The sequence below is a fragment of the Lachnellula hyalina genome (assembly GCF_007821495.1).
Source record: "Lachnellula hyalina strain CBS 185.66 chromosome Unknown contig00132, whole genome shotgun sequence".
NCBI lineage: Eukaryota > Fungi > Ascomycota > Leotiomycetes > Helotiales > Lachnaceae > Lachnellula > Lachnellula hyalina.
Window position 1 is genome coordinate 59,181 of NW_022157246.1, and position 26,527 is coordinate 85,707.

The 26,527-nt window shown below is 47.7% G+C and overlaps 9 protein-coding genes across 9 annotated transcripts; 6 read left to right on the top strand and 3 right to left on the bottom strand.

Annotated features, from left to right (window-relative positions):
- Window positions 1-432: 432 nt before the first annotated feature.
- yanF (FAD-dependent monooxygenase) lies at window positions 433-1,626 on the top strand (the record flags this gene model as incomplete). Its single annotated transcript, XM_031151695.1, has 4 exons — window positions 433-638; window positions 701-1,097; window positions 1,148-1,238; window positions 1,334-1,626. The coding sequence occupies 4 exons, from the start codon at window positions 433-435 to the stop codon at window positions 1,624-1,626; spliced, it is 987 nt and encodes a 328-aa protein (XP_031003184.1).
- Window positions 1,627-1,689: 63 nt separating this feature from the next.
- On the top strand, window positions 1,690-2,220 carry sol5_3 (Bifunctional solanapyrone synthase; the record flags this gene model as incomplete). Its single annotated transcript, XM_031151696.1, has 2 exons — window positions 1,690-1,885; window positions 1,946-2,220. 2 exons carry the CDS (start codon window positions 1,690-1,692, stop codon window positions 2,218-2,220), a joined length of 471 nt encoding a protein of 156 aa, XP_031003183.1.
- Window positions 2,221-5,405: 3,185 nt separating this feature from the next.
- mug180_0 (putative steryl acetyl hydrolase) lies at window positions 5,406-6,601 on the top strand (the record flags this gene model as incomplete). The annotated part of the gene is made up of 6 exons (XM_031151697.1): window positions 5,406-5,416; window positions 5,469-5,611; window positions 5,675-5,785; window positions 5,834-5,922; window positions 5,994-6,395; window positions 6,455-6,601. The coding sequence occupies 6 exons, from the start codon at window positions 5,406-5,408 to the stop codon at window positions 6,599-6,601; spliced, it is 903 nt and encodes a 300-aa protein (XP_031003182.1).
- Window positions 6,602-7,679: 1,078 nt separating this feature from the next.
- On the bottom strand, window positions 7,680-9,595 carry ADE2 (phosphoribosylaminoimidazole carboxylase; the record flags this gene model as incomplete). The annotated part of the gene is made up of 2 exons (XM_031151698.1): window positions 7,680-9,042; window positions 9,147-9,595. 2 exons carry the CDS (start codon window positions 9,593-9,595, stop codon window positions 7,680-7,682), a joined length of 1,812 nt encoding a protein of 603 aa, XP_031003189.1.
- Window positions 9,596-10,089: 494 nt separating this feature from the next.
- Window positions 10,090-11,940, bottom strand: LHYA1_G006765 (uncharacterized protein; the record flags this gene model as incomplete). Its single annotated transcript, XM_031151699.1, has 6 exons — window positions 10,090-10,383; window positions 10,538-10,922; window positions 10,973-11,091; window positions 11,167-11,477; window positions 11,525-11,830; window positions 11,889-11,940. 6 exons carry the CDS (start codon window positions 11,938-11,940, stop codon window positions 10,090-10,092), a joined length of 1,467 nt encoding a protein of 488 aa, XP_031003188.1.
- Window positions 11,941-12,631: 691 nt separating this feature from the next.
- On the top strand, window positions 12,632-13,735 carry easA_1 (Chanoclavine-I aldehyde reductase; the record flags this gene model as incomplete). The annotated part of the gene is made up of 1 exon (XM_031151700.1): window positions 12,632-13,735. One exon carries the CDS (start codon window positions 12,632-12,634, stop codon window positions 13,733-13,735), a length of 1,104 nt encoding a protein of 367 aa, XP_031003187.1.
- Window positions 13,736-13,867: 132 nt separating this feature from the next.
- On the bottom strand, window positions 13,868-17,300 carry rhoA_0 (GTP-binding protein rhoA; the record flags this gene model as incomplete). Its single annotated transcript, XM_031151701.1, has 7 exons — window positions 13,868-14,029; window positions 14,104-14,238; window positions 14,295-14,492; window positions 14,542-14,569; window positions 14,625-15,306; window positions 15,328-16,802; window positions 16,858-17,300. 7 exons carry the CDS (start codon window positions 17,298-17,300, stop codon window positions 13,868-13,870), a joined length of 3,123 nt encoding a protein of 1,040 aa, XP_031003186.1.
- Window positions 17,301-18,212: 912 nt separating this feature from the next.
- On the top strand, window positions 18,213-20,906 carry LHYA1_G006768 (putative metal ion transporter; the record flags this gene model as incomplete). Its single annotated transcript, XM_031151702.1, has 3 exons — window positions 18,213-18,508; window positions 18,648-20,528; window positions 20,630-20,906. 3 exons carry the CDS (start codon window positions 18,213-18,215, stop codon window positions 20,904-20,906), a joined length of 2,454 nt encoding a protein of 817 aa, XP_031003191.1.
- A 4,244-nt stretch (window positions 20,907-25,150) lies between these two features.
- LHYA1_G006769 (uncharacterized protein) lies at window positions 25,151-26,346 on the top strand (the record flags this gene model as incomplete). Its single annotated transcript, XM_031151703.1, has 2 exons — window positions 25,151-25,231; window positions 25,378-26,346. 2 exons carry the CDS (start codon window positions 25,151-25,153, stop codon window positions 26,344-26,346), a joined length of 1,050 nt encoding a protein of 349 aa, XP_031003190.1.
- Between the last annotated feature and the right edge of the window lie 181 nt (window positions 26,347-26,527).

Consider the following 26,527-nt stretch of genomic DNA (forward strand, 5'->3'; position numbering starts at 1 on the left):
GGGTTCCGCTAATAGGAGCTGTCATACTCCGTAGAAAACCACCCCTGGCACAACCCGCCCTGTCGGGGGTTTATCATGGCTTGGACGAAGTATAGAAGTTTATATCTACGCTGAGTAGTGGTTTCATGTGAAGGTGGACGAAGTATGATTAGCGAAGCTGCAGTCAACAAATACCACAAGGACGGACGAACCGCGGTTGGAAAAACCCTTGGCCTGGACGGAGTGCCAACATACGGTCGCCCCACACAACCCCTCCGTCGGATGTATCCGATACTCCGTAAACGTTCTCTGAATGGCACACTCACCTTTTAGATGCTTTTCATTTGGATATAACATACTTTTAAACATTGTATATAGAAGTACAAGGAACCTCTTGCCATCCTCTCGTATATACCACACTGTACCAGATCATTTTTACCTTGATTATTCATAATGACTTCCCCTTCCGAGATCCTCGCCAAGATCCCAATCGAATCCAAAGAAGCAGAAGAATACCTTTCCCAATTTGCAAGTTTGAGCGAGGAGGAGAAGAAAGCTACTCGTCCCGCGGCAATTGAGAAGCTCTTTCCATTGGTCTTTGGTGATATTGCTGCTATTGAAAGCTCTGAGAGTTTTGCACAGCTCAAACAGAAACCTTGGTAGCCATTGATTACTATCTGCAAAATAAGTAACTGGTTATAATAGCTAACTAATAGCTCAGGTCAACAAACTGCTGGCTCTCTCCCAAGGCAATCCTAACACCCGATACACCGGCACAAGTCTCACAAATCCTCGCCCTTGTGAAATTCCTGGGCGCCACATTTTCTATCCGCGGAGGTGGCCATTTGCAAAATCCAGGCTTCACGAGTAACGATGGCGGGGTGGTTATCAGCCTATGCCATCTGAAGGGCATCACAATTGCAGGAGATAAAAAGACAGCGACGATTGGAGCTGGCTTGAACTGGTTGGAGGTTTATAAGGAGCTTCATGAGCATGATTTGACTGTAACGGGTGGGCGAGTACCAAGTGTGGGTGTGCCAGGATTGCTCCTAGGGGGTGGGTTGAGCTTTCAGAACAGCGAACATGGATTTTCGTGTATGGGTGTTGTCAACTATGAGGTGAGTCTGCTCGGTTGAATGACAAAACTGTGCTGAGAAATCTTGACTAGGTTGTCCTCTCGGACTCAAAAATCGTGAATGCCAGCGCAAAGGAGAACCCGGATTTGTTCTGGGCGCTCAAAGGAGGATGTGCCAACTTTGGTACTTGTCCCTGGAACTTGAATCTAGAGCCCGTGAGCTAACATGCACACAAGGAATCGTCACCAGCTTTGAAATGGTCACACTTCCTAATAAAGTCTGGGCTGAAGCTCGTCTCTACCCCCCATCGCAAAACGTAGAGCTTATCGAAGCCCTAATGAAGTATCACGAAGGAATTGAGAAAGACAACAAAGCAACCCTCATTTTTCATGCCACCAGTCAAGCTACTCTGCTTGTTTTCTTTTACACAGCACCAGTCGATAACCCCGAGGTCTTCAAGCCTTATTATGACATCCCATTTCTTATGAAGCTTATCGAGCCTAGATGCCGGACTGTTTACGAGGTGATGCAGGGAATTGCGAATGTGCTTCAAGCGGAAACAATGGCGTGAGCACCGGAACCCAGTTCATTGAAGCAACTTAGCTGACTGATTTGAAGACATGACATGAGGACCATGGCTAGTTTACCAGATCTGGAAATGTACAAGGCCGTAGAAGAAGTCCGGTCACAGCAAGTCGAAGCTCTACAAGCAGTAGGCGTCGAAGATGTGCTCTTGACTATGGTCTTCCAACCCATTGCTACTGGCGCTATTAATGCATGCGATGCGGCAGGTGGGAATCCACTGGGTTTGAAAGCTCAGAACCACAACTGTAAGACATCTCATTTCATTCCCTTCCCACAAATTCCATACTTGTACTAATAACTCTCAGGGTTCCTCGTCATGGCCGATTGGAAGAATCAAAAAGACGAAGAAACAGTCCGTAAATCCCTTCGCACTATCATTGACAAAGGAGAAGAAATTTCCAAGAAGAACGGAACATACATCCCATTCAAGTACGCCAACTACGCATCGAGAGATCAAAACCCACTCGCATCTTACGGGCCGGAGAATCTGGCAAAGCTTAAGGAAATTGCTTTGAAGTATGACGCGGAGGAAGTCTTTCAAAAGCTGCAGAATGGAGGCTGGCTCTTATCAAGAACCTAAAGTTCCTAAACTTCCCTCGGTCTAGAACCTGTATCAATAAATCATGAGCTACTAGTATTGCGGTCACATTTGAAGCAAAAGTTGCCCTCTACCTCCTTGAAACCCCCCCCCAACACTTCAACACATCTTATGAATCTTCGCTCGCTTAGAATGCTACCCTATGAAGGGGCGCAGGGAGCAAAGACCGTAGCGTTCTCTGATTGCAAACGAGTGTTACCCTACTTCAGTTATCAACCACCTGTCGTGTTTGAGACCTTAGATAGTGGGGCCGGGAATTTGAAATCCATATCTATGTTTGTCGCATACCCATGGTAGGTGAGGCCCCCGAGGAACTATCGTGCTAAATGGTACTGCTTTGATATGATGTTATGGCTAAGGCCGTGCTTGAGAAAAAAGAGGTGTGGTTGCGCTAAGCGAGCCATCGCTTACTTGCCTAGCGGGGTGCGGAGAGCATTGGGCCCCCAAGAGCCTCTCGAATCATGTCTTTCTATAGAATCGCGGATAGCCTCCGTAGTACCAGACTAACCCAAAGTTGCGGGGCTGCTTTTCGGATTACCACTGAGAGACTCACATAATCAGCGCTGTCATGTAACTAGTGCTGCTAAATGAACTGACACCTTCATAACCTCATCTGGTACTGCATCAAATAGTAAAGCATCTGCTTAAAATTTAACTCGATGAATCCTGGCTCTCTTCTATAGGCTATCCCTCTAAGCAGGTTCCGTAAACAATGTCACTTAACTCCTATAGTATTTTACGGCCTTCCCTTCAAAAGTACTATCAATCATCAACGCTTAGGCTCTTTATTATGCTTGCCTATGCTGGACACAAGAAGCGGCATTTACTCTTATCAACTTTTAATAATGTCGCAGGCTACCTAGCATATTATAAACTAGTGCTGCTTTTCCTGTCTACTACGAAGCTTCTCATTTTATGGAATCAGCCTTAAAAAACTATAGGAGTTAAAGTGGATTTAAGGTTCCGCAACATATTGGATTCAAAAAATACATTATGACCTATTCGGGTGTGGTGCGGGGACTCGGGCAGGCCAGCGATAAGGGGTGATAGGGCTCAACGTTGTAGCGTACAATGTCTTGTGCTTGACTTTGACCATAAGATATGGAACTCGCTTATGAACCATAATGCATTAGGTTACAACCACTTAAATCTCATAATTTTTAAATAGGATGTGGAATGGACTAATCACTGTATAGTTGGTTGTGTGCTATCACGTGTATAAGGTGTGTGTCTGTTAGCAGAATGGGAGTCTAAGATCAACGAGCTTGATTCGCTCTAGCTATTCATCTGAAAATCCATGCCTGGGAAATCCCATTCCACAACAATGCCATGCCTCCTAAGCAGGTTGTCTCTGTCCTCCATAGCCCTTCACCACCCCCTCTGTCCATTCCACCACTTCCAAAAATGGGAACGATCGGCTTCAGATATTTCAATGTCCAGAAAATTCCACCCGTCGTCCTTAGGCTCAAGATTACCATGCACAAACTCCTTGCTCTCAGCAATCTCAGGCTCACCAGCCTCATCATTGCAAGTAGCATCCTCATGATCAGCGTCCGGGTCATGAGGGTATACAATCCCATCTTCTGAAGCATCTCGTTCATGATGTTTAAGATACTCGTCATCTTCAAGATACTTATCATCCAAACCCTCAGAACCAGAGTTGCCGTCATCATCATTATCCGAGATGTGTCCATCACTCTGAAGAGGGCTATTATAGAGGACAGGCGGTTTATTATAATTATTTGTAGAATCGCCAGAGTCCGAGCTGCATTCGGAGCCCGCACTTGGCGAACCTCTGAGCAAGGGAAATGGGGAGGGGATAGATTGGAGGACTTACCTTTCATGCATTCTCTCCATTTTCTTGCTGTATTTAGTTTGGTGGAAATTACCTCTTTGCCACTTGTCATGATTGTCAAAAGAGTCAATGGACCATGGTTGGGATGGAGGTGCAGGGCGTGCTGGTTGATCTTTTGAACAACAAGTCATATTTTGGCTCGGGTGATTGAAGGCTCTATTGAAGTGATATTGTAGATTTTGTGTATATTGAGGAACTGATGATAGAGTTGGTTAGATCTGAGAGATAGTTGATAAAGAGAAAGAAGTGAGGGAGAAGCGGAAAGCTTGAAGAATTAATACCTCTTTTCCAGCTATACTTTCACTTGTGAATCATAAGCCGAACGTATAAATCATCGTCCAAAGCAATTCATTAGAGTGAACCCGTTCCATAATATGAATATTATCGCGAATCGTTCCTTGTAGGATGAATCTAAAGTGTTTTCATCCTTAGTGACTGCGATATCACCGGAATCATCCAAGCAGCTGAAACATTAACTCCACTTAGCATAGATATTCGACAAATCTTCATTAATAACTAGTACTACATACCAAACCAAAAAAATCTACAAAGTACAGTCACTGATATTTGACTAACCGAATATTTTCGTAACATTATTACTTCTATTCTCATCTTCGTGTATCATTTATGTTATGACTGGACCTAAGTGATTGTGTAACACGACACCAAGTACAGCCCTCGATATACGTAACTTGGCCATCTTAGACTCATCAATCAGTATGAATATAAAAATAAAGGGATCGGAAAGTCACTCCAATACATGAAGGGAGAGACAGGTGGGATGAAATGAATGCAACATATCGGAGCAATGACTGTTGTCTCCACTACACCGATGAATATTGTATGTGGGAGAAATATTCAGACAAGAATAAACGAAAGGTTAGGAGAAGCATTTAACAAAAGGGGCACAGCATCGAATAATCGGTGTAGCGAAAACCTGGATTATCAATTGAAGGAAGGATCCCGAATATTGATGATCTAGACTTCGTAATCAACACCGTTAAGTGATTTTGCAGTTCCACTAAATAGGGGGCTAACTTACCGAATACGTCGTTTAACTCCTCATATAGCATGTAACAGTTAGCTCCCGCACAAAAAAGAGCCCAATATGGAAAGCGGGGCGTACCCTGCCTCCGCCGAGGCGGGCGGGTCAAAAGATCTCCGAACGCTTAGCTTTTCTATATAAAACCTATTGAATGACTTGTTATGTTTTCTAGGCATTAGATAAAGATTCCTAACTAGATCAAGTGCAAACAAACAACGCCTGAACCTCCCCCAAATTTTCGAGAAAACTAAGAGTTTGAAGTTCAAGATGGCTGTTGCGTAAGTTTCACAGTGGGAATGTTATGTTCTTCAAAAATTAACTTTAAAACAGAGCTCCTAGCCGAGACACAGAAGAGACGTATAAAAAGGTTCTAGCAGAGAACGAAATCCCTATCGATGTCGAGAAATTCGACGGGTATAGTCTCTGTTGGATCGGACCCAGGACGGCCAAGGCCGTTATTCTGTTCATGCACGGTGAGATGAGATGAGATACGATGCGGACCTTTATGTGTGCACGCTAATAAATGAAAACCACAGGCGGAGGACTTACTGATCCAGCCTTCGACGCACATATTCAATTCAACCTCAACGGCTGGAAAGTCATGAAAGCTAATAGCCAAGATGTGTCAATTGCAGTCCTGGCCTATGGTAAGAAGTGCGCATCTAAAAGCAACCCACATTACTGAAAGCTCTCAGGTATTGCTCCCAAGACACCATATCCCGTCCAAAACCGCCAAGTAGTAGCAACAATCCATCACCTCTTGAGAAGCCGACCGGCCGAAGATGTAAGTCCACCACTCACTTACGTGCCGACCATCCATTGCCAAGTTCGTATGCGTACTCACCAACTCTTTAGATCACACTCTCAGGGGACTCTATCGGTGGCATGTTGACTCTATCTACGCTCCTTCACCACAAACATCCGATTCCCACAGTCCCGGCGCTCACTCTCCCAACGCTAACCTCCCGTTTCCGCGAGATATTCATAGTCTCGCCCGGCTGTAGTGTTATCACCGACACGAAGTCTATGCAAGAGAACCTTGGCAAAGACTGGTTGACCCATGATATGATGAGAAAGGGGCTGGAAACATTGACGGCAAGTAAGGAGCCTGGGATCGAGTTTCCGAATCCGTGGTTTTTGAGCGTCAGTGCGGAGGAGACGTGGTGGAAAGACTTGCCAGTAGGGCACATGACGATTACGGTGGGGGGAAACGAGTTGTTTAGGGATGAAGTTTTGACGGTCGGGGAGAGGATCAAGGTGAGTGGGACAGACGGAAGAGATGGCAGTAGGGATGATGCTAATGGGTTGTTTGAAAGAAATATCATGATCGAGAAGTGACGGTTCTTTGCGAGGAAGGGGGGGTCCATTGCGGTCCTTTCTTTGCTTTGATGATGGGTGCTACGGATGATGATAAATCCGGTACCAAGCTGTTCAAGCAGTGGTTCCAGGACTTCAAGGCATAAGGAGAAAATAGTAGTGTAAAGGGTTCTCCTGGGGGCTATGTGCTTCCCTTATTGATGGGCAAAATTAGAACATGCTACTATATTCAGAAACCCCAAACACTTTTCTGGTAAGTATCATCCTTTATATGAAAACTCGCAACGCCCTGCCCCCTCAATCCAACCATAACCCCCCCACCCCCCGCGCCCTATCCGCTCACTTCCCCGTATCAAGTAACTCCCGGCCTCTACATAGATATGAACGGAACAGAGAACTATGATGATAGTGATATCATCTTATATGCAGCCCCCTCAAACCACTTATACTATAATCTTGACTCCTGTCCTCCGTTCCTCCCCTCTATTATCCCGTACCCTTAAGTCTAGCCCCACACGGATAGTTCACTTGTAAGATACGTAGTATTTATATACAACGCAGTCCCCGGCAGGGCCCATCTGACTGTCCGAGTTGTTCAGAGTCACGTGCTTCAACATAGGAAATACTATGACGAAAAGAAGTGAAAAGAGACATCTCTCTATTATAGTATGCAAGCCGAATTTCATTGCACTTTTATATCCGAATTCAGGAGATCGCTAATGATATAGGAATTGTGAGATTATTGCCCTTGATGTATTAAGGGCACACTAAAACATGCGTGGACTTGGCTGAGTTCACAGTTAGCTCACATGGCTTTTGCTTTCTATGCATTCTCATACAGGCCTGCCTGCCCGCTCGGGGGGCATAGCGAGCCTCTAGTATCCATTATCTTTACCCCGAACAAGCATCTCGGTGCCCTGCATGATATACAGATCTGAAGCCTCGTATCTCTACTCTTCCTAACGCAGCCTAATGCAATCTTAGTCGCGAGAGAAAAGGCCGACTTGCGCGAGAAAAAGCCGAATTCCAGCTCTATGGGCTCCACGATTTTTAGAGTCTGGAGGGCTAGCCCGGCTAGGGGCTGGGCTGATCCGGTTGATGTACCACTACCCACCATCTTTTCAAACCAACTGTGGTGCGAATCTGTAGACTGAGACTTGAAGGGATGTCAAATTCGGTTGGATTGAACGATTTCGATGTGGATAATCTAACGTAAGACTACGCTCAATATCCTTCAAATCCCACGTCTTCGAGACGCGCCGCCTTTCCAACAACTTCCTCTCCCATCGTCGCCGCATACTCCACCAACCGTTGCTGTATCGCGCCATCATGGGCCCCCAAGATCCTAGCCGCCAGCAGCGCAGCGTTTACGCTGTTGTTAATCGCGACTGTAGCGACCGGCACGCCGCGGGGCATTTGTACGATGCTAAGCAAGCTGTCCATTCCATCGAGCGTGCTTCCCTTCACGGGGACTCCGATTACAGGCAAGGGAGTTGAAGCAGCTATCATTCCGGGGAGGTGGGCAGCGCCCCCGGCTGCGGCTATGATGACTTTGAAGCCTTTCAAGGAAGCAGAGTTTGCGAAGTCGGTCATGCGTTGGGGAGTTCGGTGGGCTGAGGTTATGGTGACGTGGAATGGGATGCCGAGTGTTGTTAATAGAGCTAGGCCCGGCTTCAGAACTGGCAGATCGGAATCAGAACCCATGGTCACAGCGACCAGGGGGCGTGCTGCCGAAACTGGTGATGATGGAATAGAGGCAGTTCGTTGTAGGCCTTTGCGTTCGGCTCGGATATCATCTGCAGCTGTAATGAGAGGGGCTATGAGCGCCTCCGCTTCGGATGAGGAGCTCCCAACGACCGTTATATGGCCTATCTTGCGCCCGGGTTTCGAGTCCTTGCCGTACATGTGAAGTGCAGCAGCTGGAATAGCAATAGCCATATTCATTAACTTGTTGTGAGACGCTTGAGTCTTTCCCCCTAGGATGTTCAACATCACAGTGGCAGGGAACATAGCCGGGATGGTTGAGTTTGGAAAAGACGGCATAAGCCCGAGGATGGCGAGAAGCTGAGATTTAAATTGTGACATGGTAGGACAACCTTCGATGGTCCAATGGCCGGAATTATGCGGTCGAGGAGCAATTTCATTAACGATTAGTTGGCCTATAACATGCATTAGTGAGATGTGCGCTTCTCGGAGAGGGTCATCTTGTGGGACTAAAAGCAACTCACCATCTGGTAATAGGAAAAGTTCAACTCCGAATACGCCTTTACCTGGGAAACTACCCACAGCTTTCCGAGCCAAGTCTTGTGCCTCGTTTTGAACGATAATGGATACGTCTCTTGGAGGGGCGTATACCAATTTGCAAACACTATCCTCGTGCACAGTTTCCACCACGGAATATGCAATTGTTGATCTCCCACAGTCAGACGTATCATTCTCGGTTTTGACGACCATAACAGCAAGTTCCAGTCGGAAGTTTGCCCATTTCTCTGCATATAACGACTTTCCCGCGAGTGCTTCAAGGGCATCGCTAATGTCTGCGGGAGACTTGACAGGATAATTTCCACGACCATCGTAAGCATCTTTCCTGGATTTGAGCATGAATGGATATCCCACTAGAGATGGCGTGCGCATTAGTTTTATATCTCAAAAACCTTCCAAAAAACTGCCTGGAGTAAAAAGACAGCATACGTACACTCCCGACCAACTGCTTCCAAATCCGATCCTTCTACTGCCATTGACACCGCAGTCTTAACCCCACTCCGCGTAAGATGATCCTTCTGCAAGTACTTGTCTTGAATCGTGCGGATAGTCTTCCAGCTAGGTTGGACCTCGACAGTCTTCATACGTTTGCTTCCATCGGCAGACGTAACCTCGACACCCCTCTCAGCGATCTCCTCCAACACATACGTATCGACATGTTCGATCTCTACCGTCAAGATATCGACTTGCCCTGCCAATTCCCGGATTTTCTCTGGATCTGTAAAGGAACCATCGACATGGGAGGTTCGCGCATTGATTTGCTTCGCGGGAGAGCCTGCAGCGTCCAGCACCCATATTTTCGCGCCGAGGGGATTCGCAGCTTCGCAGAGCATTTGGCCCAATTGGCCGCCGCCAAGGAGACCGATTCTACGTTCCATGGTCCTAGTCGAGACTTGAGTATGATCAGCATTATGATCCACGGGATCAGATTGGAAGACTTACGATAGCTATGGATTGGCGCAAAATAAGAAATGCGTTTGGACTCACTGGAGTAAACCAAATTTTGAAGAATGACGAAAGAAATATTCTGCCGCGGGACTTGGTCTTAACCTTCACCGCTTTTGTTATCGCTGGTCTCGTGACAACGAGGGGTTCCCTGATCGAAGTAGTTTGTAGCACTTGCAAGAATCTTTAGTAGGAGTAGCAAGTCTGCATAGTTATAGAAAACCAAATTCTGAAGGAACAGGGAGCGATGAGATGGTTCATACCTACCAAGCTCTTAAGATCACGTGACATTTGTCTCAACACTTATTTCTAGCCTATTCAAATACCGTTGCGCACCACTTGTCAAACGCTCTAATATTAATCCCAACGGGCGAACATAGCTGTGACTTGTTACTTAGATAAAACTTTCAAAGCCACATTATTATATCTATATCGCTATAGTTTCCTCCCAGAGCGCCTTAACCTGCGCCATAAACGCTTTCTCTGACCATATATACCCCTCTAATATTGCCAGCAGTTCCGGCCATGATCTGTACAAGTCTTTGAACCTAGCAGTGTTGTTCGCACGCAGGAGTACGACATATGCCGAGCGTACGGCTCCTGTGGGAGCGAATGCGCCGCCAATATACAGGAGCCAGAGTAGTAAATTAGGGTTATCATCCCATAAGGGGTCATTGTTCGCCTGTTGTAACTCGTGAAGTAATTGTGAGGAGATATGGGACTGGGATCTAGAGTCAGCTAGTACGTAAATGAATTACTAACAAAAAAGTCTAGCATCTGGTTAAGAAAGCCTCTCTGTACTGAGGCGTTTTGACAGGAAAGAAGGAGGGCTAGTGATGTATAGAGAACGCAATGTTGCTGGCTGGTTCACTTACAGGAATGACTAAAGCGCACCAAGTAGTGCAGCATAGCATAACAGAGCATAGATATGCCGCAAGACGACAGCACTCCAGGACAGGCGAGAGATTCGGCAAGGCCACAAGCCTAGATTGCATAGAAGCAGTGTGATTATTGATATTTTCCATTAGCATGGCATTGCACTTTGCAGGACAGGGGACGGCACGGATGCATTGCAAAGCGTGTATATCTTCAAGCACTTCAATGAACTCTTTGGTGAGCATATGGGACTGCGTCTGGAATCCCGGGGGCAGTTGGAAGAAGAAGGGGGAGAAGGGATCTCTTGTCCATTGGAGCTCCGCGAATGTCGTGTGATCGACTACACGAGTAGATCCCGCTAGAATGGAGGAATTAAGGTCTTGCCTGTGGGCTAATGTAAGAGCAGGTTGTCAAGATAATGCATCTATGCTTACCAAAATATGGCCCGTTTAATGCCGCCAGTGAGGTAAATGCCCTTTGTTCGACACATATCAAGGAGCATCTTCACTGCCCCCATATGAAGTTGGACCTGAGACGTCATCCCAAGGCGAGCCTGGACAACCAAATATCAGCTTAAGCAGCTCGAGACACTAGGGACAACTCAAAGAGTAAGGGGTGGTTTTCAGACCTCAACTCCAGCTAGCAGCAAAATAGCTCCAATGGTCGATGCCGAATTAGCCTCATCCAGGGAACCCATCCTCTCACGAATATAACTGATTGCCTGACCCTGGTACCCAAGACACTCCCGATCAAGGGTAATGATACCGCCCGCGGTAGCCGCGAATGCAAGTGAGAGCATAACGGCATTTAAGAGCGCGGGATCAACCAAGCCAGTGCGGAAAACCGAGCGGAAGTTCTGGAACGCAAGGTCTTCCGCTACACTGAAGACCGGCTCGGGGGCTTGTCTAGCTCTATCTAGACCGTTGATTATAAGCCAGCCTATCCGAGATAATGATAGTTTTAGTGACGAGGAGAAGCGAGCTTACAGTCTCCAATCAGTGTCTGTAGTCTTGACGAATCCACCGCAAGCGATTGGAACGGATCGAGCGTGCCTGAAGAAAGAGAGAAGAGCGACGTCGCGGCTAAAGTTCCGGCGCGCCTTGCGCCTTTGCCCACCACCCTCCTGGGCTTGTCTCTCGAGGTCGTTACACAAAAATTATCCCCCGACTCTTGCTGAATCTTTCGTTTGCTCTCGAGCGCTTGCTTCACTGCATGTGATCGGGCTTGACGCATTGTGATTTTATCCCTGGCGACATCTGGAGCTTGATACGAGATGAACTGAAAATGTCCAGCTGACAAGGGTTAGTAGAAAGATGATAATTAAGCCTGTCCTGTACATGCTTTACCTACCTGCGATTGGTCCGCTTTCGGCTTCTATGGGACTATGACTTGTTGAAACCATTATGTAGGAACGTAATATGTAACTGGAGTCAAAATATGACGTTTGCGCCGGAATAGCATAGAGTAGGCTATATCTTAAGGTTCATGAGACAGCCGTCATCGAGGCAGCAGATGCGGATCAAAAAAACGGCGTGTTTCTTTCACTGATTTCAAACTGTGGGGTCCGAAACGTCGTGTTTGTTCACTACTTGCTTATAAATTACCTAGAGTTAGTAGTAGGATTCGCCCCGCCTTCTCACTATCTAGCGCCGGTAGGACGAAGCTAGTAAGCGCCTAACCCCTTTCTAGAAACATCTGCTTTCCCTATTTGGAAGTACCTGATTGCCTCATTCGGAACCATCTATTTACTCGAAATGGACGCTTCCATGTTTCTTAATAGGAACTATCTCTATTCCTGGACAGGAAATATCTCTATTTCTTAAGGAAACATAGTCTAGGTAACCCTCACCTCAAGCTCAACTTGCCTCATTATTTATACTTTCGTAGCTCTCTTAAATAGTAAGCCCTTGCGTTAGGTTCCTTTACCATGGCGAGTTTGTGATCGATCAGGAGTATATAAACCTCAAGGCCCAAGCCGTTCATTGAGAGTTTAATTCCCCAGCTGTACGCACATCTAGCACAACACTTCATTCATCACTCATAGCTTGCAAAACCGCGTCATATTACATCAATCCAGAACCCCTTCCTTCATCATGGCCGAGTCCCGCCTCTTCGCGCCCTTGAAAATAGGCAGTATAGAAGTGCAGCACCGTATCGGCATGGCCCCCCTAACCCGCCTCCGCGCAACAGCCGCCCACGTCCCAAACCCTCTGATGGTAGAATACTACAGTCAACGCGCCTCTGTACCAGGTACATTGATTATTTCTGAAGGTACATTCATATCCCCCTCGGCCTGCGGCGGGTTCGCCAACGCGCCTGGGATCTGGAACCAAGCGCAGATCGATGGCTGGAAGGAAATCACCGATGAAGTGCACCGCAAAGGCTGTTTTATATACTGTCAGATATTCGCCATGGGGCGTGCTGCGGATGCGGAAGTGGCGAAGAGAGAAGGCGTTAGTGTTGTAGGGCCGAGCGCCATTCCGATTGAAGAAGGCGGGGCGATTCCACGGGCTATGAGCATTACGGAGATCAAGCAGATGATTCGAGACTTTGCGAGTGCGGCGGAGAATGCAGTAAAGGCGGGGTTTGATGGGGTTGAGTGTCACGGCGGAAACGGGTATTTGGTCGATCAATTTATCCAGGAAAATAGTAACAGGCGCGACGACGAGTGGGGCGGGAGCGTGGAAAATCGGTCTCGCTTTATCGATGAAATCATAAAGGGTGTCGTCGCTGCAGTCGGCGCAGAACGCGTTGGGCTTCGTCTCACACCGTGGAGTCTGTTCCAGGGCATGAGGATGGAGGATCCAATCCCGCAATTTTCGGATATCATCGACAAAGCCAAGCAATTGAATCTGGCATACCTTCACCTGGTTGAGTCGCGGGTGTCTGGTGCCGTGGATCGTGAAGAAGCCAGTGAGCGGCTGGATTTTGCGTACAAGCTGTGGAATGGGCCACTTCTTGTTGCGGGGGGGTATAAGCTGGCGGATGCGCGGAGACTTGTCGATGAAGAATATCCGGACAAGAATATTATGGTCGTATTTGGGAGATGGTTCATCTCAAACCCAGATCTGGTATATAAACTCAAGAGGGGTCTGGAGCTTAGTGCGTACGAACGCACGACTTTTTATTCCGGCTCAGGTGTGGGTTATGTGGATTACCCGTCCAGCGCAGAATATCTAGCGAGCGGAGATGTTTAGATCAGCTCAAGATATACACATTAGATAGAGTTTAGAACATTTAGAATTTGCTAAAACAAGTTCGCTTCTGCGCTAAATTCACACTTTGAATCAGCAGAGGCCCATTCCGTTCTCCTAGTAGCGACTCACCTTTCATCGTCCAAAGAGCCTTCTAAGACCTCCAACCTTTCCCTTCTTCTCGGCGGCAAGTGCAAGTCTAGTAGCTGCTTCAAAGACCTCTCGCACGCCTTCGTTGGTCTTGGCAGAGCATTCGAGGTATGCGTCTGCGAGGATCCTTTTCGCGACTGCGTGCCCCTTGTTGGAAATGTCAATATAAGCACTTCCTTTCAGAGCAAGGAAAAGGGGGGCAAGGAAAAGTGGGAACGCACTTGTCCGGGCGGTACATGCTTCTGGTCGGTTTTCTGCAGCTCGTTTATACTTGTGGATTCTTGTCGGGTGTCCTTTTTAAGACCAACGAGTATGACGGGGCTTTCGTAGCTGTGGTGGACTACCTCGGTGTACCACTATTGTTGTCGTCAGTAGGACAATAAATCTTTCTGTAACTGTGTAGAATACGTACTTTGTCTTCGACGCTTTTCAAGGAGTCTGGAGAGCCAATGGAAAAACATATCAAACAGATATGAGTGTCTGGATACGACCTTGGGCGCAAACGATCGTAGTCTGCAAGACCTGCCGTATCGCTCAGTTCGAGCTCAACCTCCTGGCCGTCAACTTCGATAATACATATACTGGTGTCGAAGACGGTCGCCATATAACCCTGGATTTGTCAGTAGAAGTGGTAAGAAAGAGTAATCAATACAGCTTACCTCTAGCCATATACCCTTGGTAAACATACTGGTTCAAAGGGTGTTAGTGAACATATAAAAAGCTGCTATTCATGAGCACTCACAAGAGAAGCGTGCTCTTTCCAATTGCCGCATCCCCTACAATAACAATCTTCTTTCGAACTACTTTCTTGACTAACATGTGGTCTTGTTGCTTTGACGCAGATGGCTGAAGTGACATCGACGATATCCCCCGCGAAACTCTTTGGTACAGCCTGGGGTTATCCGTTTGACTTGTGGATCCCGGTATCACCACAGGGGGTACACTGGTTGGTCGTTGGGCTATTGTGAGTTCACTCTCCTCTGTCGGTATCATCTGAGCATCTATTCTCGAAAGATCTGTATAGTCGGAATAAGCTCTGATTGGTGGCAGTGATCGTGGGATTTGATAGAGAGGATGCTGCAGTGGCTTCACTACCTCTTTCTGCTGTTGTGCTAGTGGGCTTTCGAACGTGTCAGAAGATAAGTATTGTGTTGCAACGTATTGGTCAAGGGACAAAACTTCCTTCCCTTCCATGCCCGGAGTATCAAGGCTTGCTTTAGCACCTGAAATGAGATCCTCGGCAACACACAATCCTTCGTCAAACTTTACTTGCGGGGGCAAAGTTTGTACTGAGCTTCCTGAAACTGTGCTTGAGAGATGAGTCTCGACCTCTTCGTCATGCTGGCATGGGATTTTGCTCGGCTCAATAGCTTGGTCGTCCCTCATAGCATCGGAACTTACCCGCCGTCCAACAGGAACGGCATCTGCTGAATTTTCACACTTACTTCCGACCGACTCAAACGAATTCGTCTCCACTAACCTCTTTCCCACCTGTTCCATGACACCTCTCTGAAGCGGGATAGGGGCTTCTTCGGATTTATTCTGGCTCACAGCATCGCCAGTCTCCTGGTGTTTCGCGAACGAGGGCTCTGTTAAATTTGCACTACTCTCAAGTTGCTTAGAAATCCGATTTGCAGGTAACCTCCTCGGCGTTCGTTTCTTGGATTCCCTTCTTTGCAGGGGAACTTGGGCCTCTTGGGATTTAGGTTCTGGTGTGTCGGCTTGGGGCTCAACGTACTGTTCACGGAGTGACTGGGAGCTTTTCTTCTTGTGATTGATACTAAGTCGCCTGTTGCCATCAGAGGGACCCGTATCTATCACGACCTCGGAAAGCGACTGGTCTACTTGAATAGTATGGTTTGGTGGGGGAGATTGTCTGAGCAGTTCCCCGGAACTGACGGTAGTTGAAGCTGGCAAAAAAGCGTTTTGCTTATTCCCGGGTTGCCTCAGCAAGAAGTCCGACAAGAGAATAGAATAAGCCACTTCCTCGTCTTCCATGTTTTCATCTAGATGACAGACACGCACGAGGGCATTCAAAGACTTCTCAACACCCGAATTTCCCCTGGATCCTAGCTTCCTGTAACCCTTTAGAGCACGTCTAGCATAGAGGAGCGCTTCAGCATATGAATCTTTGTTCAGCAGAACATCAACTAGGGTGAGCATGTCGGCGAGAACGCCGCCGCTTTCGCTGGAGGGATCGCGTGATCCGATAGCTATCTTGTCAAGTAACAAGGACTGTGCTTCATTCCACTTTTCCTGGACGAGGTATGAATCTAGCAGAAGCGTCATGATTTCTGACTTTGGTGCTCGATGTGACGAGACCAGTGAGCCATTTGAAGTCCTCGTGAGGCAATTTCGGAGAAGTTTCTCTGCGCCAACATAATCTTTTAAGCGTAGTTTCTCTTTCCCTCTTCTCAGCAGAGCTTGGAGAATTTCAGTTTCCAACTCATTGTCTGAATCAGACAGCTCTGAGCCTGACACCTCGGCTGTGTGCTTTTTCTTGGTTGAAGATCTGCTTCCCTGAAAACCAGAGTCTCTATCTTGCTCTGAAAATTCATATACGGTGTTTGATGATATCCATCGAAGCATCGACTCCCCTGGCTCTGATGGGAATACGTCCCCAAAATCAGACCCGTGAGTAACTGAGACCTGATCTGGTTGTTCGGTGGCGAGAGTAGTTGATGCAGAAGAGACCACGCTGGCTGCCGATTGCACACAATTTCTCAAATTAGTCAAAACTCGGAGTTGATTGTTGTCGGCGCTATAGCTGGGGGGATTCTCGGCATTGGTCCCGACAGCATCTTGCAAGGCGGCCATTCGATCGTTCAAATCGATTGCCATATGTCGTATTGCCTGGTGTAGCTCATCCAAATTTGGCATAATCTGGTCAGTGGACTCCCGAGCAGTGACTTGATTCCATCTATTCGTATGATTAGAAATGAACTCGGCTGAAGATATGAAATCAAGATGCTTACAATATCACGGTCTGGAGGGAGAGCTGCATGGTATCTCGATATGATCGGATCTGCAGCTGATATATATTCATCTCATCCAGTGCAGCTCTCAGCCGAAGATGTTTCCTCGGCCCATCAAGAACACTAACGCTCTTATTGACTTTCTCCAAAATTCCTTTCAGTTGGTCCAGGGTGTTTCGTCCGTCCCGCAAACACGCTAAAAGATTTGCCCAATGATTTCCGATATGACCAGTAGATTGCATAGAGACCTGCATTGGGTCACGCTCCAAAGTGTCCTTCATCATTTGTAGCACCTGAGTGAAACTCTCTACATCTGTAAGGAGCCCTCGGACTTTAGCGTCTGCTAGCGCCGATGCATTGTAGAAGGTTTTCAACGAGTCGCCGGCCTGGACACACGCAGCCAGAACCCCTACGACTCCCGAGATGACGGATAAAGGATCCATAGTGAGATGTCAAGCAGCGGTACAGAGAAGGTGGATGTACGAGCTCTCAAAGCTTGTCTGGTCGGTAGGCACCAATCAAGCTTGGTGCTTCACTGCTTCGTCCTTGCACGTGTTGAATCCTTCGAGCCTGTTCCGCAGAGCATTGGTAAAGGCGTCAAGGAACGCCAGTCCATCTGTCGTCTGTTTATATGTGACAGCAACTAAGGATACCGAGCCCAATCACCGGAGAAGTGTTGTACAAAGCATTTCCAGAGGTTGGAGGATCAGCAGAGTGAGAGAGGCTCAAGGAATAGGCCACCATCATGGGCCGACATTAATCCGCTTGGGGCCCAAAATCGTCCCTGAGATACGTCCTACTGCCTATCAGTTATGGAGTATATCTCTCAGTAAAGGGTACTTTGTAGAATGAATCCCCACTGCTATTAATGTGAATGAAGACGAACTGTCTAATTGTGGACTTGGAGGTGAAGTTGAGAGTTGTAGAACCGAAAGAGGAAAGGTGGCACACGACTCAAATTCAGCCAATCAGATAGCTTGCGATGACGTTGTGGGGGGAAGTTTGTTTAGATGGAAAAAGTGACTTGCTTGACCTTCTGTATTTCTTATTTCGTATACTCCGTACGTATAGATTACCCATCCATCTTCAATCATCTTCAGCTCTTGCCATCCATCAATCCAGCTACCTAATGTATGCTCTGTTGCTGTTGTTGAACTTGCATTAGCATTCGCAGCTGAACAATTGGTGGCCGATCAATAGCCAGCTCAGAATCATCCTAGCGTATCCAACTCCATCCATCCATCCATCCATCCCCACCATCTTTCTTCCTCGACATCAAAACACCACAAACTCCACCAAAACTTTTACAAGCCTCTACAGTACGCACCTGGAGCCTTGGCAATTGATCAATTATAATGTCCGCACAACCACCATCGCGCCTCACACCGCTCTCCCCACCCCAAAGGCCCGAACCCACAGCCATCCAGAGTGGCGAGGCACCCGCGTCCAATGCTACAGTGAAGCCCTCGAAGAAAAAGCGCAATCACCGGGGAGGCAAGAAGAAACGGACGCGAAGACAGAGCTTTGCTGCTTCGACTGAGGATGGTAATGGGACTGGATCAAGGTCGGCGGCGAGGGATAGTTTTTATAGGGTACAGGGCAGGAATATGAGTGGGACTAGCATTGAGAGTGAGGCGCTTTTGGACCACCGGTATGTTTATTATGGGAGATACTGTCTCTATGGACTGTGGGTTGCTGATATCTGAGATTAGAGAACAAAGCAGTATGCGCCCAAGACGACAGTCTACGTTTGGTACCCCAATGTTCGACACACCCTCCTCACCCTATAGACCACAATACCAAAACCCCTTCCGATCAAATGAGAATGTCAACCGGCGCCCACGAACAGCTTCGAGCGAAATCGATGAAGAAGGAGACGTGGTTGACGAACGCGCACCTCTTATTTCTTCCTCGCGCTCGAAATCTTCAGGGGTCATGCTAGATTACGAATCAACAAGGCGTCGTGCTGGGAGCAAATCCTCTTCGACGAAGAGCAGAAAAAAAATCTTCGATCGCCCTACCACGGCATATCGCCAAAACGACGAGGAATATAATGTCAATTATCCCCCTTCTATCCCAGGTAGTCCGAATCTAGGCGCCTCGGTGGGGAATCGGGACATGAGCTTTGGGGATATGATGGTACGGGATGACTTTGCTCCTAACAGAGCTGCCCCAGGGATTATTGATGAAGAAGCTGTTGAGGGGAGTGTACCAGGGAGCCCGAGAAGGGAATCGGGGTATGAGGGGCGCAGACATACGATTGCCCTGCAGGCGGAGGAGGATGTATGTTTCCCTATAGAGGGAATGTCTGAGTTAGCGGAAGACGATATGCCACAGCATGAAGGCGCCCCGTTTAGACGGGGACATGGCCCCAGGAGGCGCAGAGATAAGTGGCCTGACCTCGCTATGCTCGATGAATGGAGCCGATTTGAAAAAGAAGGACGGAGCGAGGAGAGAAGGGCGAAGAAGATTACTGAGCCACAGCTTATCGGGGGTCGTCTACGTCCTATACACAAGGGCTGGCATCGTGCTGAGGATGATGCACCATATCGGTTTACGTACTTCAACGAGGAGTTCCAGAGTACGATTCATAGTCAGACCATTTCAGAGCTCGTGCAGCCCGGGGCATCTTTTCGGGAGCTTTTTGTCCCAGATCGACCGGAATTGAGTGATTCTGAGTCTGAGTCTGAAGAGGATGACGAGGAGCATCAATTTAGGGAGGCTTCTTACTTGAGGCATGCTACCGGTACAAACGGGGACTCCAGGGCCCCGACGCGTCAAGGGTCGTTGATTGATCCCGCAATAACTGACTCTCGAACCGGTGGTGGTTCAACATCTGCGACAGAGTCGAAAAATACATCGGGCGAAGCAACTCCAAACGGTGGCATTAAATCACCACCCCCTAAATCCCCTGGCCATACAGAAAAGCCTAAACGTTACGGCGACCGACCAACATGGTGGCTCGACGTCCTCTCGCCCACCGACGCCGAAATGAAGGTTCTCTCCAAAACCTTCGGTATCCACCCTCTCACAGCAGAAGACATCATGATGCAAGAGGCCCGGGAGAAAGTCGAGCTTTTCCGGAACTACTATTTTGTCAACTACCGCTCTTTTGAACAGGATATGAACAATGAGGATTTCCTCGAGCCGGTCAATATGTATGTCGTGGTGTTCCGCGAGGGGGTTATATCCTTCCACTTTTCGCTCACGCCCCACCCTGCCAATGTTAGAAGGAGGATTCGACAACTTAAGGATTATCTGATACTGAGCTCGGATTGGATTTCATATGCAATTATCGACGATATTACCGATGTCTTTGCGCCCCTAATCCAAAGCATAGAAGATGAAGTCGACGATATCGATGATGCGATCCTGAAACTACATGCCCCCAACCCCACCGAAAACGATAAATTCAACGAGAAGCGGTCTGAGTCCGGTGACGGGACGTCTGGTGAAAGCGGCGGCGATATGTTGAGACGAGTAGGCGACTGCAGGAAGAAAGTCATGGGATTGTATCGCCTGCTAGGAAACAAGGCGGATGTAATCAAGGGATTTGCGAAGCGGTGTAATGAGCATTGGGAAATTGCACCACGTAGTGAGATTGGATTGTATCTTGGGGATATCCAAGATCATATTGTTACTATGACGGGAAATCTGAGTCACTATGAGAAGTATGTGTTTTCTTTCCTTATCCCTCGTTTATTCTCAACCCCCGTTCTTAACTTCAATTGAAAAAGGCGGGCTTTTGCTAATATAGGCATGGGGAAAACAGAATCCTAGCACGCTCTCACGGCAACTACCTAGCCCAAATCAACATCCGCATGAACGAACGCCAAGAGCAAACCGCCGACGTCCTGGGCAAGCTGACCGTGCTCGGCACCATTGTCCTGCCCATGAACATCATCACGGGGTTGTGGGGTATGAATGTGTGGGTGCCCGGACAGGAATACGAGGGGGATTTGACTTGGTTCTGGTGCTTGACTGCTGGGTTGTTGGTTTTTGGGTTCAGTTGCTTTTTTATTGCGAAGATGATTTATCGCATTGTCTGAGGTAGGATTGGATAGATGGGCGCTGGGGTAAGGTGGGGTGTATCACGTGTGGTGTACATATATGGAAAGGAATGTACGGGGAGGGGAAGGGATGTATTGGGATTGTATATATGGGTGGAGTTTCAGATTTGATTGCAGAAACGTACACACTCTAGGGTCACTTTAGGAAAACAGCAACAGAACACAACAATTTAATTTTCAAAATCAATCAATCCCCTTTCTTTAATCAGAAGGAGTTGGAAGTCACTAGATCAGTAAGTCAAGTTGACTTGACCATTCTTTATCTACGAGTTGCATTGCAATTAATGAATTTGGAATTTCTAATCATAAGCAGATATATATCCACGTCAAGCTTCACTTCATTCAACCTGCGCTTGTTGTTCACTTTCTGTTTATGTCTCTTGTTCAGTTTGGGGTTAAATAATGATATTGTCTAAGACTACGTCCAGCGCAGTGATCCTCTCGCTTCTCATCCCTTCATCAAGCAACCTACCCATCAACAACCACTATCTCTCACCACCCCTCCTCACCTAGCAAAAGGATGCTTCCCAATCAAGTCCTTATACGCCGCGGCGCGCATTTCCGCGGAGGACTGATCCCTACGCCGTTGCTCCTGCCCCATCTCCCTCGGCGGCGGAAATCTATTCGTCATCTCCCTGCGCTGTTCAGGACCCATCTGCCTCGACGCAGGAGGTCGGTTGGTAACGACGGGCCAGGCCGTCATTTGGGAACTGCGGGAGCTTGCATTTGATTTTGGAGGGGGCGCGGGGTGGGGGGTTATTGTGCCCAGTGCGACTTTGGGAGCTGTTTCTGGAGTACATGGACTCGCTGTATGTGCTACCGGCTGCCGCACCTGTTCTACCATTATAATGTGATCCACCTGTACTACCACTATATTGGGATGCATTGTCCCTTGTGTTAAGTCCAGAAGAACCAAATTTCGACTTTTGGGAGTTGTAGTCAGACATTTTGGATGTGTTTTGAAGCTGTTATTTGGGGTCTGGTTTTGGGCTTTTGGAGATTTGGTTTTGGAGTGGAGGTTTTGGATGGGATGGTGATAGAGAAAGATAAAGAAGGTGAAATTGGAATGGGAGGAAGATTGAAATAGGATGTGGAGAGAAGCTGTTATATGATTATTATTATTTGTTTTATTTGTTTTGAGTGTTGTTAAGCGTTGTTTAGTGGTTGTTTATAGAGTATGTGCCTAGGTTGGAGAAACGAGAAGAAAAGGGGAAGGGGTGTGTGTATGTAGCGTGTTGGGTGTGGGTGGAGTGAAAGGGGGACGCGGGCTCGGATAAAGAAAGGGGGATTCTTAGAAGGGAAATAGGTAAATATTTTAGGTGTATTTCATATTAGCCATTGCTTAGATTTGTTTATTTTATATCTCGTGATCGTTTTTTTAGATTATAACCTCTGCAAAGCGGAAGTTTCTTATATATGTAAACTGGATTCTCTTCCGCTCGTAAATCTTTTCGGCCGTCATCCCGGACTCTCTGATCGTTCTCTACGATATGATTCCTTATCCGCCTATTAGTATAGTAAAAGTTCGCGATTTTCCTGACGGGCCCCTCTCATCCACGCATCATTGGGACCAAACACTTCGTTTTACTATCGAAGGTGGTTTAGAGGCTTCACATCTGCCTATACTCGCCTGCAATGGATGGCAGTACTGAATTAACTTAGTAGTTTAGAGTAATATACGTTTGACCGACGCGTGGGAGATAGGAGGAAAGAAGCTTGGTTAATCAGAGTTCTTAGGAAGTTAAGATATCAAATCATACATAGTACGTTGGAGCGTTCATAGGCAATAATCCATATTGCATTACTAATAAATCAAAAAGATCAAGCCCTTTTAGATTCCGTACAACATGAACTCCCGATCCTCAAGCCAAACTTTCCAAACCATATGTCTCACCGTCAAACATCTTCCTTCCCGAGCAACAGACACTACAGCAGCCCGAAAGGCGCATTTTCTTATGACTTTCTCCGTCCCTCGATCTTCGTTTTTAATGTAATGTGATCTATGTTTCGCACCCGGTGCAGTAAGAGTCCGCGGTTCTTCACAGACCACCCCCTCCCTCACAGTGCTCGCGCACTCAACCTCGGCGATTGGAACCGCCTTGAAATGGATCTTTCGTGTCCGAAGACACTTTGGCAGCTCGGGCCGCAGCACGTTCCTGGTTTCGTTTCTTCTTCGTGTCTCTATGAACGTCTTTAGATCGCGGGCGGAGCTCGTTGTTGGCAGTGGGTTTCCTAGACCAACCGGCTTCGACTGTGTCTTGAATGCTTTCGATCTTAATGCGGCGAGGACACGTATTGAGGTAGTGGGCACTGATGGGGTCGCGCGAGGAGGTGTTGCTGTTGCTGTTTGTAGGCATTTTGGATATAACGGCAGGTGTAGATTTGATTTGAGGGTTTAATGATAGCTGGGTGGGTAGATTTGACTGATTGGATACAGGTAGAATGGGTGAAGGTTTGTAAATGATGTTGTAGTTGTGGTAAGGATTTAACTTCCTGGCAGAAGTTTGGCATAAACTTATACACAAATTTTGATTCTTGTTCTGATCAAGCTGCTTGTTCTAATAAGTAACCTACTATTCTTTAGACAAAGCGGACTCGGTAACAGGCACGAGACGCTGTACTGTAAGTGCTGAGCGGCTGTTAGAGGCCAAATCGGGCTTTGTCCCCCCTATTTCCAATTTGCAACCCCAAACACATTCTTTACCTTTATACTGATTGTTCTATGTTTTCCAGTCGTCAAGGAGTGTTTTATTAATCTATTCATACCGTTAAACCTTTGGTATTTCCTTATCAAGTCCTATCATCGAGGCATCTGGTGCTGGGCCGCTGATTGACCCAAAGGCGGAAATCAAGCACGATTCAGCGTTTGAACAACCCTTTTCAAACCCAACAGATCTTACTACCTCTCTTTACCCTTCTAAGTCAAAACTACGTTCTTTGTATAAGAATGGACGTGCGTAGAAGCATCCTTCGAAACGAATCGAACGGAAAGGGGGTGAAACTGCTAAGCGAGACATTGTCTGATTCTGCGGCTTGCTGCAGGAAAGTTTGAAAGGATTGCATAATACGAGTAATGGAATGATATTTGAGGTCATGCAAATCTATGACTTACTTCTGTATGTCGTAAATCAGTTATGCATTTGAAGTATTGGCAAGTGTCTTGAAATCTATATGTTGCGATTCACAATACACGTAAACGAAACAATCAAAATTAGCACTTTTCCTTTAACGTCTTCGCTATCTTCAGCTACGTGCGAGAATATAAACTATCTGCTAAATCTCAGCTGTTTATATTCCATGTCTGATTTCTACCTTGAACCTCAGGGTTTCATATTATTCATCCTAAACTACCGCACTTTATAAACTATCTCGCTCTCCCCTCCCTATCCCAGTAGATAAATGCCAACAGCTCTATCCTTCCATCCTCCCCTCCGTCCATTCCACATCTCATTCTTCCTATATTTCCAAAAATCCCACATCCATATCTTACACCCCTCACGCCCATCCCATAATCTCAAAATCGACATACTCCGTAACCCCGCCCAAACCCCGATCTACAGTACCTGCCTCCACACAACCTTGAGACCGAAGCCCGAATATTTTAACATATCTTACTATGTTAACTATCATATCTCTCTATCTATCTATCCTCGCCCTCGCCCTTACCCAAACCCCGAAGACCGCTTTATCCCAAGCGTTGACCCACTAGCCGCAATTAAGTATTTCCCAAAACAGTAATATCCCGGAATTAACCCCGCCTCGCCTCCTAAACCCCGAATCCCACCACCACCACCTCATCCGTACAATACACCACGTAAACACAGCCAGTCCTAACACCATCCATCCATAACCTCAATTCAGAATTCCATCTCCGGCCCCCCGGACTCAAATGCACGAAAATTACCCGTTTAGGGAGAACTTGTCTTGTCTTTATTCCGAGTACAAGGAAGGTAATGACGTCTAAGACGGAAAGGTTCGTGGAGGTAGGGATGTGTATATGTATAAGTATGAGACAAACGTATCTCTTTTCTCACCTTGCATGTCATAACGCAATCCAGCCATCTATTACTTCGTTTCGTGCAAGTTCTTCTTTTGAAAGATTATATCATCTCGTGTTATCATTTCTTACATTTCTATAAATATAACATAGCATATCTTAAGAACGTCTTCCTGGTTCAATTACCCAGAATCCAATCTTAGACCTACTCCGGATTCCATTCATCATGGTGCAACAACAGTACAAATACGCGGACCAGCTGCCAGCAGGCTCCAAGAACCGCATTGAGAAAATCGCCATTGTGGGGGTAAGTTTCTTGTCTCTCTCTCCTTCTCTATCTATCTCCCCTCCATCCCTCCAACCAATTCCTCAATCCCACATACAAACCACCCCAAACCAACCGACCAACCAAAACCAAACCAAACCCTAACTAACCAACCACCCCCCCTCCAGGCAAGCGGCCACATCGGCTCCTCCATAACCTCAGCCCTCCTCGCCACAGGCTGCCACACTCTCACAGCCCTAACGCGCTCCACCACCCCCCTCTCCCTCCCCCCATCCATCCACATCGCACGTATCGACTACACATCCCCTGCCTCCATAACGCACGCTCTAACCGGGCACGACGCGCTCATAATCACGCTCTCCGTAACCGCCCCCCCTACAGCCATGACCACCCTCCTAGACTGCGCCTCCGCAGCAGGCGTCCCTTGGGTCCTCCCCAACTACTTCTCCTCGGACCCGACGCTCACGCGCCTCCAAGACGAAAGCCTAACCGGGCCCTTGACCGCCGAAACCCGCGCCCACATCCGCAGCACGCGCACCCTGTCGTACGTGCAGCTCGCGTGCGGCTTCTGGTACGAACACAGTCTGTGCGCGTTCAGCTGGGGCTTCGGCTTCGATGCGCTGCGCAAGACGGCGTGTTTCTACGACGACGGCACGACGCGCATCACGACCAGTACGTTCGCGCAGGCCGGGCAGGCAGTCGCGGCGCTGTTCAGCTTGCCGGTGTTGCCGGAGCGCGAGGGCGATGAGCAGGCGACGCTGAGTCGGTATCGGGATGGCGCGGTGTATGTGTCGAGTTTCAGGGTGTGTCAGAGGGATATGTTTGAGAGTCTGCTGCGGGTGACGGGGAGTAGCGAGGCGGAGTGGGAGATCAAGTATCGGCCAGTGGGGGAGGTGTATGCGGAGGGGCTGAAGGGGTTAAGGGAGGGCAAGGGGGCGGAGGCGTTCGGGACGTGTTTATATTCGCGGTCGTTTTTCCCGACGGGGGAGGGTGATTTTACCGAGAAGCTGGATAATGAGGCGTTGGGGTTGGTGGCGGATGAGAGTTTGGACGAGGCGACGGGGAGGGCCATTGACTTGCAGAAGGCTGGGTATGGGTCGTATGGGGCGGGGGCTGAGATCTATGGGAAGCGTTAGGGTGTGGATTTGGTCGGAGTACCTAGGTAGTCAAGCTTTGCGCGAAATACGGGTGCGTTATATCTAAACGCACCTATCTTAGTCAACAAAACTCACACCTTATTCTCCAACCTCCTCATCTCCACCAGTATCTCAGTATCTGTGAAACCACCATACCCACCCCATCTCCCAACCCCCCTAC